At 39.3% G+C, this 11,359-nt stretch overlaps 1 protein-coding gene across 1 annotated transcript in view; it reads right to left on the reverse strand.

The window, feature by feature from the left end:
* Window positions 1-10,582, reverse strand: part of CPD (carboxypeptidase D) — a 63,998-nt gene extending 53,416 nt beyond the window's left edge. The window contains exons 1-2 of the mRNA XM_036906251.2: window positions 9,767-10,582; window positions 4,315-4,562 (exon numbers count right to left, since the gene is read on the reverse strand). Of these exons, the coding sequence (XP_036762146.2) occupies window positions 4,315-4,562; window positions 9,767-10,497 (979 nt within the window). The 5' untranslated portion in view covers window positions 10,498-10,582. The remainder of the gene's footprint in view (window positions 1-4,314; window positions 4,563-9,766) is intronic.
* Window positions 10,583-11,359: the final 777 nt, after the last annotated feature.

Genomic DNA, 11,359 nt, shown 5'->3' on the forward strand with positions numbered 1-11,359 from the left:
GCCTATTTAGTTATCACATGCTAATTTACAAGGTGTTTTGTTCTGACTTAGAATTTGAAAATAAGTCAGTTCTACCACAGAGTGACCAAAAACAGTGTTTTTTTAAACTACAGGTCATGATCCATTAGTAGGTTGTGAAATACATTAGTGGGTTCAGATAAGCTTTTTTTGTTTAATGAAATGGTAGAGACTAGAAAAAAACAGTACCAGAATACATTACAAAGCACGGTATTATGTCATGAAATTGTTTCAGTTGTATGTTCACACACGTGAACTGTACTTAAATAACCTAAAGGTATTTTATATTGTGGGTCACAAAAAAAAAAGTTTGAAAACTAGGATCTACCAGGAGACAAGGTTATTTTCTCAGAGTGTGAGAAAAACTAGGAGGAATGTTTTATAAATTTTTGTAAGATTAGCTAGTCTAAAGGTCATCCAAGATTTTAAATAACTATATACTCCTTTTTCAGAGGCTGAGAATTCTTTATTCAAAAATTTTAAAAAGTCTTATTGGTCACCTTTTATATATACCAGCCATGATTCTATGTGCTGGAAATAGAAAACAGAATAAAACCAAGTCTCTGCCCTCACGAAGCTGAAATTCTACCAGAGATGAGTGGCCATGGTGCCGGGTGCTAGGCTAAGTGCTGTATCTGCATTTTTACTTGGGTCTCATAATAATGAGGTAGATAGCATTTATCTTCATTTTATATATGTGGAAATTGAGGCTCAGAGAAATTATTTAACTTGTCCAAGATATCTCTTTCACACACACACACACACACACACACACACACATACACGGAGGGCTAGTCAATGGCAGAGCTGTGATTCAAATCCGAGGCAGCAGGATTCTAAAGCTCTGCTCCTAGCCACTATAATACACTGCCTTTTAGAGTTCTTGCATCTGCACGAAAATAAATATAACAGTGCTTGGTCCAAGAAAACAAGTTACTCAAAACTGTGACTTTTGATCATATAATTTCAATTATAGGTGGTCCGGGGTGACTTGCCGATTTAAAAATTTTATAAGTTGAAAGAGGGCAATTCTTAAAGTTGGCCTAAAACTACCATTCAGTTTTATTAAATTTGCTTTGGAATAAACATACTAAACCATCAGATGATTTTTAAAATGCCTGCAAAACTGTGAATAAATAAAAAATAATGGTAGACAAAAGGCATACAAATCCACACACTGTGGCTAAAAAAAAAAAAAAAAAAAAAGAAAAAGGCCTGCTCTATGAATACATTCAGCTTAGGCTCTCCTAGTGAGGTTTTAGCAGAGGTCTTATTAGGATAGTCATTCCCTAGATGGATCCTGCAGCTTTGAGAGAAGGAAGGCCCACCCACATAGGCATCTAGATATCCTGAGTCAACCCTGGCAATGAAGGTGAAGGTGGTGGGGACAAGATCACCCCACATCTCATACTTCTAAAACACTGCCTGTGCACCCTTGAGAGCAGGAATTGTTTGTTTTGCTTTCACTGTATCACCTAATACAATGTATGGCATGTGGCAGGTGCTGAGTCAATATTTGTTAAACGAACAAATGATATTGCACAAGTTATTTCTTCTCTCCAGCCTTGATTTCCTATAAAGCAAAAGGGGTGGACTTGATCAATACATCCACTTTCAGCTCTAAAAGCCTATACTTGTTTGAACTAGAATTTCTAAACACATCACATAAGGTGTCAGTAAAATTACTCCAGGACATCCGGGTCTGAATATACGCCTAGTCACAAGGTTTCACAACATTCTTACTCACCGCAGCCCCACACAAGATAAACAAAATGAACTTGCCCTGTTGAAACTATTGAAACTGCTCAATATTGCTGAGGTAGAAGATATAAGCTGGTTATGGAAATAAAGTATATCTGACTATGCAGCTGAATAGGAGAAGAGATGATACTAATAAAAATAGTATCAATGGCAGCAGAAAAAATTTAGCTTCTTCAGATGTTTGGAGAATCAGAAAAATTGGGTATCTGATTTAACCAAATAATCTTTGAAGGCAGCAGTCTTATTCTTTAGATAGTGAAACAGATTTACCTTCCTTAATGACCTGTCAATTAGAAATTACTCTCTAATCTTTAACAACTTTCTCCAAAAAGGAAAAGTAAGTTATTTTTAACCCACTATTCTAAATAACATCTAAAATTAATAAAGCAACTAGACTATATCACAAAACCATTAATTAATGAAATCAGGTTTTATGAAATATTATTTCCTGAAGATTGAAATGGATTAAACATCAAAATATGCCCCTTATCTATAAATTAAGTGACTTTTCAAATCGCTCTAGTTGCTATGCACAGAAAGCTTGGCTTCTAAATATTTTTGACTTGGTTATGGATGCTTGTTACCTACAAGAAACATTGGTAGAAACTATAGGGAAATCAGAAAACTCCAGAAAGATTTAAGTCTTCAAACTTAGGACTCCCTTTGCAAGAACACTGTTTGACATAAAAAGTCAAATAACAATTCAAAGGTTTAAATAAAGGCACATTAAAGAGAAATGTCATGACACTTTATAATGTACTAACCGCCAATAAAAAAATTAGGAAGACATATAGCATTTTGCATGGGCAGGTTTTAAGGAGAGAAGTTTATACTGATGACATTTCCATGCACTGACTTGTTCCTTCTGCTTACTCTTAATTAAATAGCCTAAACCCTAAACAAAAGAGTTATTATTCGAAGGATATCAAAAGTTTAAAAAGCACAATAGCTGTTTTGATGACATTTAAAAAGAAAAGGTAAACAATTCAAGCTTACTTTAACAATTCTTATTAAAGTAACATGCCATGAGAATTGGGAACCCTTGTATATTGCTGGTGAGAATGTAAAATCGTACAGCCACTGTGGTAAACAATTTGGTGGTTCCAGAATATTACCATATGACCCAACAATTCCACTACTGAGTATATATCCAAAAGATCTGAAAACAGGGGCTCAAACAGATACTTGTACACCAATGTCCACAGCAACATTATTCACAAGAGCCAAAACATGAAGACAACCCCATGCCCATCAACAGATGAATAGATAAATGACATGTAGTATGTGCATACAATGGAATATTTCTCAGCCACAGAAAGAAAGAAGTTATGATGTAGGCTACAAAATAGAAGAGCCTTGAAAAAGGTGAAATAAGCCAGATGCAGAAGAACAAGTATCATATTATTCCAGTTATATGAAATATGTAGAACAGGCAAGTTCATAGAGATGGAAAGTACATCAGAGGTTCCCAGTGGTTGAGGAAAAAAGGGAATGTGGAGTTACTGCTTAATAGTTACAGAGTTTCTGTTTGGGGTGATGAAGAAGTTTTGTAAACAGACAGTGGTGATATGGTCATGCAACACTGTGAATGTAATTAGTGCCACTTAATTCTATACTTAAAAATGGTTAAAAGGCATTTTTGATATATATATTTATATATATACATGTGTGTGTTTATGTATGTGTGTATACATATATTTTCTACCACATTAAAATAAAAAGTATTCCATGAGCACCCCAAGAATTAAAATGTAAGAGGAAAAGTGTACCTTTATATAAAATAGAGAGAACTGGGGGTCATCACATTAACCAAACTGTCCAAGTTGGCCACCTACAGCCTGACTTTATGTGCCTCCTGAGGTGATGTGATGTAATCTATATAATCACCTTGCTGGAACATATGACCTCAATCTAGTACACAGGATGTTCTATAGGACAAATGGCCTGGACTTTTCAAAGTTTTCACCATCATTAAGAAAAGAGAATATTGATACAACTGTTCCAGAGTGGAGAAACTAAAAAAAACAAAACAAAACAAAAAACCAAACACAAGAGCCAAATGCGATGCTTAAAACTTGGATCTCATCTGGGATACCAGAGGAAATCTAAGTTATGGATAGAATGTAGGCTGGTAGTATTGAATTATTATGGATTTCTTGATTCTGGTAATGATTATATAGTTATATATAAAAATACTTCTGTACTTGGGAAATAAATGCTAAGGTACTTACAGGTGAAATGTCATGAAATCTGCAACCTACTTTTGGATGGTTTGGCAAAAGAGAATGTGTGGAGGAGGTGGGGAATGAGAGAGGTGGACCATTTAGGGTAGGAATAGTTTGTGAATTTAAACAAAGGATGATGGGTGTTTGTGTAGTCTTCAATTTTATTGTGGGCTGAAAATTTCAAAATAAAAAAAGAAACATGATTCTTAAAAATTAGAATTCTTCAAAATTTCCTTTTTCCACTCAGAGCATACTTAAGAGAGCTAAATGAACAAGGGCAAAAATAAAGTAAGTTCAGTCCTTTACATACCTTCTACATCATACCAATGTGCTCCATTTGTGATCCCATCTTTGAATGTCTCATCTTCATCTCCTGGACAGTGAGGTGCACCAGTTTTCATTATGGGGTGGTTTGAAGCATAGGCTTTTGCCAAGTATTTAAAGACTTCATCATCTGAGGTTTTGCTATAGATTCCAGTGGCCTTATGTTCTGGAGAATCATCAAAAGGATAGCTTGCTACCACCGAGCCACCGTGCAGATTTCCAGAAAGCACAAACCTTTGAAAACAACCAAATCACAAATTACTAAAAAAAGGCACAGAAAACACCAATTATACATAAAATTCTAGATCTTTAATAAATGAACTCAAGTATCTCTTAGAGACCTAGAAGACAACTCTATCAGTTGTTATAAACTGACCAACAAAAAAAGAATATGAAAGAAAGCATTGTCAATTTAACAATTTTCAATTAGTTTTTACAATTCAAGTTAATCTCAAGTAACTTTAAAGAATTTTCCCATCATTAAAAAGGTAGCTGAGTAACAGTATAAATCAATGTTTCAGGAGATGTCACAGGGAATTCTAAATTCACATATTAGGTTGAACAATATGAACTTGCCAACAGTCAACCACTTTTGACCTACACAAATGACAATTTCATATAGTTCAACCTAATACTTGTATTTCATAATGTGTTAATGCCACAGAAAGTGTAGCTTATATAAATAAATATTTGTTGAACACATGAGTTAGGTTAGTAACTTTCATGCTTTTTGTATTATTATCCAAACATTTTAAGATAGGGAGCCCATCTTAAGACAGGATATGTTCTGCCTCATTCCAGTTTCATAATGTATTAAATTCACATTTCCAAGAGAGAAGCCACAGTTGAGAAGATTTGGGGGAGAACCTGATACACTGAGCTGCTTTCAGAGTAAGACAATAAGGCACATAAAAAACTCGTTTTCCATTGCATCACTGTAGAAGTTGCTTTCTTTCTAGGCCCAAGGTTTCTGATTGGGTCATTAAAAAAAAAAATTGACATGGAGACAATGCTGTTCCCATAAAAGAAATGCTCTTTTTATGTTCTACCTTTTAGTGAATCCATTTACAATTTGGTCAAATTTATAGATACAGAAATATAAAGAACTCCTTTTATGGTGAAAGCTAAATGCTGAAACATGCTCAAGTCCTATCTATACATCTTTCCCCTCATATAACAGTTCAAACTGTTACTATGAGTAGAGATTAAACACTTTTCACTTTGCACTCCAAATTGGATTTTCTTGCTTTTGCTTATGTTGTTGAAATGAACTGACCTTCAGAAATTCTAAAATGGGTTATATATAACATTCATTTCTATATGCTTGAAGGAAAATTAAACCTGTTGAATGCCTAATTTGGCAGGGTATTTTAAGTATGATCAATACTATCCCATAGAATATCAAACATTGAAAATTACTTGTAACACAGAATCTGTTCATCAGAAGCCAGAATTTAGCCAATAAAAACAGTGATTAAATACTTGAATAGATTATGAAAAGAGACTAGTTAAAAACTAATATAAGTAGCAGTCTTCCAGACACCAGAGGAGTATGCCAGTTGGTGAAGCGTAACTGCACAGGCTTTGAGGCCTGGCAGACACGGCTAAGAACATTTGGTCTCCCAGACCTGCACTCACCAGCCATATAATATGTCCAGGAGAGGTTGCTACCTCTAAATTCACTGGGCCCCAGTTTCTCGCTCATCTGTAAAATAGAGATTAATTCTACCTGCTTCTCAGGGTTGTTATGAGAATTAAATAAGATAATACATGTATAGCACCTTCTAGCCTAACAGTTGCTTTATAGCATCTGCTCAACAAATGTTCATTCCTTGGAGTTACCTAGCATCCTGCTTTGGGAATCACTGCTTACCATTCTACTCCCCACTTCTATGGCTACCCTTGGGTGATGGAATGATACAGAAACAAAAATTAAGTGTATATTCGAACATTCTAACTCTACCCAGCCCCCTCTTCCCCACTGCTAAGGTAATGTACTTTCTGAAATGCATGCCTAAAATAATTTAAGTACTCTCCCTCAACCCCTGATTTTTGGGAAAGTTACAAGACTGGTCCAGTTCAGGCAATCCATTCTGGAACAAATTGTCTTGAATATCAACTATGTGCTTAATTCTAAGCAGTAGGAACAAAACACAAAACAGTGAACAAACACACACACACACCCCGGCATTTGTATTCTAGTGAAATAAAATGGGTAACTGAAGATGCATGCTACTTTAATTATATGTTTTCAATTAAAACTTCAAAATCCCAGATTCTCTATTAAATGCTGTTTTTAACTTTTTTTGCTATTTCTTACACTTCTCAGAAATATTATTAAAATGGCCTAACTGAACACTCTCAGAACAATGAAATATTTACAATCTATTTGAGTGATAAAATTAAATTATTAGATTTCCCTTACTCTATTTACATAGTCTTAAAAGTACCAATGCCCCTTTTGTAAGGAGGATTTCAAGAGAAAGTGGTACCTATTAGAATGGCTATAGGATTACTGCTGTATTTGTCAAACCAGCTTTGCATACTAATCCAATTTTGATGGTTTCCATTCAAATAAATTCTCTTAAAGGTGTTTCTCATACTTGACTTCCATATCATATACCATTCCTTGAATAAGATTTAAAGTAGCTGCTAAATATATTATAAATATTATAAACTGGAGTCTACAGATACTGAAGTCAATCTCTAAGTTAACCTAGTACATTCTCTAGAAAATCATATAATTTAAAAAATTAAGAGCATTTGGTGTCTGATAAGCTAAATTCTAACGATTCAGGAACCTGTTGGTACATACAGAAGCTCCCAAAGTAGTCCGCACCCATCCTCAGTAATATGATGTTTTTCACAAACATAACCAAAAAATCATTTATATGCTAATCTCCTATTAAAGTCTAAGCAGGTATATTTAAATAAATAAGTGTAGTGTGCTGAAACTATGGGGGTTGAGTAAGCTATAAAGTCTTTATCTTAACGATAGAGTTGAAATCTTGTATATTTCCCTAAGTATTTGTGTCAGGTATCAATAGTATAAAAACACCCACTGGGTGAAGTATAAAGTGAATGAAAATAAATTTCACTTTCCTAAGCAGAAAGAAGTAAGTTTTAATTTTTACATATCCAAAATAACAAAAAAATCTATTTCTAACATAGCTGGGTAAATAGTATATCCATAAATAATCAAAATGATTGATTTCACAAAATACAATGAAAAACGTAATTTTCCCATATAGACTCATGTTTTTGATTTTTAAAATTCCTGTCCATAAAGCTGACTCTATATTTAGGCATTAACCTTAAACTGTGTGCATGCTTGTGTTTTTAATTTTACTCAGATATCAGTGTCCTTTGTTATTGATTAATCACTAAATATGCATTTTGAGTTAATTTTTTGAGACTGAGGGTGGAAGGATATACTTTTCACCCTATGTAGTAACCTATTTTCCCTTCTGATGCCGTTACATTTGAAAGTGGTTAGGTATGATTAGGGTAGTCCATAGCCACAGAACAAAATGACTTCCAGTATAACACTAACTGATACAGATGAGCTTTTAAAATCTTCAGAAGCTCCTATCATTAAACTAACTGGCCCAAACCATAACTTATAATCAAATACTGGTGAGGTAAAACAGTTAACCAAAGAGAATTTTTGGTTCCAGATTTAAAGTTTAAAGCTTTCAGTATCCCTAATGGTGACTTGCATCAAGGCAAAGTTCATTTTCATTCTTGGTCACAACAGAATAATGAAGAGAAAGATGTAGCCACAGAATTTATATCCCTGCAAGGGTTGTAACAGGGCATTTTAAACATGTCATTTAAGCAATGTAAACAGTGCACCTGACACATCTCATCACAGCTTCTGACAATAAGGTGTATGTTAAAGTCATATTTCTTACACAAATGTTCAGAGGTCATGACACAGTTATCTTGAAAGAAAAAAAAAATCTTCCCAGAAAGTGTATATGAAACTAAGTATTTACAAGGGATCTCAAAAGGAGTAAAGCAAAAGGTGAAAGATAAGAAGAATCTAGAATTAGCATAATGCCCACAGATTTTCTAGGTCTGCCAAATACACTGAAATCTTATAGAAGAGATGATTCCAAGTCCCACAGAGAAACTCCTTCGCTGGTTCTTTTATCTATCACTCAGAAATCATCTTTAAATCAAGATGAAAAGATCAATCATTGCTTCACAAGTCTTATGAAGACACAAAAATGAGGATATTCTGGTAAAGCTGATGCTCAAAAAAGGTTAGAGGGGCATGCTTGCTTCAGACATTATTCCATATAGAGTTAAGTTCCCTCTTTTTTATTCCTCTCCCCCTCCTTTTTGCTGAAAATCCTACCCATCTCTCAAGACTCAAGTCAAGTTCTACCTCTTCCAAAGAGATGATCCATTTTATTGCAGCCCACACACATTTTGCTAGTAGGAGTGTTTTCTGTAAAGTTTAAACAGATACATAAACATACTTCATGTATATTTATTTCTCTTGCTATAAACCGATTTATTGAGGTCTTCTAATTTTTAAAATCCTACATAGTGCTTAATAACACTTAACACTTAAAGTGTGTATTGAGTGTAACAATTAGCTAGCTATTCAGCCCTGGCACACATAAATGGCATCAGAAATCCTTCAGAGAGTCTAAAATGAAGCAGCTCACAGATGAAGGCTCCAAATCTGAACAGGTTCTCCAGCCACATCCATATGCTCCTTAGCTGAGTCAGAGGTAGACTCGAAGAGAACCAGTTTCTGTCAAATAGCCAAGAGGAAGACCCTGAGTGTCATTTATCATTTCTGGGCTAGTTTCCCCACGGCTGGTAAGGGCACGGATTAAGAATCAGGTTGCCTAAGTCTAAGTCGCAGCTACATTCCTACCATGCATGTTATTTAATCAATCTGAACCTCAGTTTACCAACATGCAAAACAGGGATATTAATGGTGTCGATCTCATCAGGTTAGTGGCCAACATAAAGTGAGATCACCCAGTCCCAGGAAAGGACTTGGCACAGTGCCTACAGGAGTAGATAATAGCAATTTGGGCTGCTTATCTATAACATGACTGAACTGACCCAGGTTACAGTTAAGGTCTCTCCTGTTCGCTCATCGTCTATGCTCCTGTGAGAATAGTAACCAGAAGGTCAGAGAAGAGTCTCTCCTGCAGCCAAATAGCTCTCTTTGTATCCGTTTAACAAATAAGAGCCTCTAGGCACCGCTTCTCAAACAATTAGTGGGACCGGAGGCTGAATGGTGTGGGCCCCGACCACCATACCGAGGGTAGGTAGCCTTCCACCTTCCTAAGCCCCGTCCCTAAGGCCTGCGAGCACTGTTTGAGGGCCTACTGGGTGCTAGACCCGGCCTCTGCCTCTGGAGGCTCACGTGGATTGGATTTGCGGGAGACGACATGGCACATGGCACTCACTTGTTCCTGCGCATCCAGCCCATGAGGGCGCGCACCTCGGGCACGTCGTCCAGGGCCGGGGACTCGCCGGTGCTGAACTGGTCAGGGAAACTGCGGTTGAGGTCGCGGCCGCGGCTATTGTCGCGGCCGCTGGCCCCGGGAGGGCCACTGTCGCCGAGGCCGCAGTCGCCCTCGCGGGCGCGCTCAAAGCCATCGGGGTTGAGGCTGGGCAGCACATACACGTCGGTGGTATTGAGCAGGCGGACAAGACGCGGGTCCCCGCGGCGGTAGCCAGCCGCCAGCTCGCGGGCCAGGTAGATGAGCACCTGGCGGGACACGGTCTCGTCGCCGTGCATGTTGCCCACCAGCTTCACCTGCGGCCGGCCGGGCAGGAGCGGCCCCGCCGCGTCGGGCCCCGCGTCGCCGTCAGGGGGCGGCGGCCCCAGGCCGGCCGTGAGGCGCAGCACCCACAGCGGCCGGCTCTCCACCGATCTGCCGATGCTGAAGAGGCGGGCCAGGCCCGGGGGCCCCGCGGCCGCCGCCTCCCTCAGCGCCGAGCCCAGCTCCTCTTCGTGGTAGTAGCGGTCGAACTGACCCTCGCCCGCCTCGGCGCCCGCGCTCGTGGTCGTCGTCGTCGCCTCCGCTTTCTTGATGTGCGCTGCCCGGGCCGAGCTCCGCAGCAGCAGCAGGCACAGCAGCAGCGGAAGGCGCCCTGGCGGCCAGGGCGGCCGCGCTTCCCGGCTGCTCGCCATCTTCCAGCAGCGCCGCTAACCCGGCTCCGCTCCCGTGGCTCCGCACTCCGGGCCGCAGGGGCTCGCCGGATCCCCTCCGCGCCTAGCAACCCCATCCCGCCCTCCGGCCGCAGCCAATCGTGGATGGGCCTGCTCCGCGTCACGCCTGGGGCGGGGCTGTCCTTAAAGCAGCCGATTCCCTCTGGGCGTGTCTTCCTCCAGTCCCGGGCGAGTTTGGACGGTCTCTTCCCTGAGGTTCCTTTCGCTCACTTTCCCTCCCCCCAATTTCCTCTTCTGGGTTTGCTTAACTTGTCCCCACTCGCTCAGCCTTTGAAATCTTCCCTGTGGCTTACCCCTTAAATTCTCACCCATTTTTATCTGAATACTCTTACTAGCTCCCTGCCCATCTTTGTTGCAGCTTTCCCAGCTGCGCTTACGCTTAGAACCGAGAATCAAGAATCGAAAGAATCAAAAGGTTCGAAAGAATCAATGACTCAGAAAAAAAAGTTTTTTTTTTTAAGGTATGAAAGACTCTATCTTGGAAGACTCAAAGGACGCATTAGCCCTTCCCACCTTCCACCCTTTCCACCGGTGTCACCCTGCCTGTGCTTAAGCCCAGCACCCTGCAAGCCCAGCGTTGAAGAGAATGGGACACTTGGAGTGGCAGAAGGCTCATTACCTCACAGGGCAGTCCATTCCAGCTTTTACTCTCTGTGTTGAGAGACGGTGTCACCTTTATGTGTGGCGGAAATCTCCGTTATAGGCTCCCTTTGTGTTCATGTATGTATTTCTTTAGTGTCACCCCGGGTAATTTCACTGCCTCTAGTCCCTGTGTGTGCTGCTTTCAGCCCTCCGCAGGCAGATTTCATTTCATAGTTCACTT

The sequence above is a fragment of the Manis pentadactyla genome, chromosome 4 (genome assembly GCF_030020395.1).
Source record: "Manis pentadactyla isolate mManPen7 chromosome 4, mManPen7.hap1, whole genome shotgun sequence".
Lineage (NCBI taxonomy): Eukaryota > Metazoa > Chordata > Mammalia > Pholidota > Manidae > Manis > Manis pentadactyla.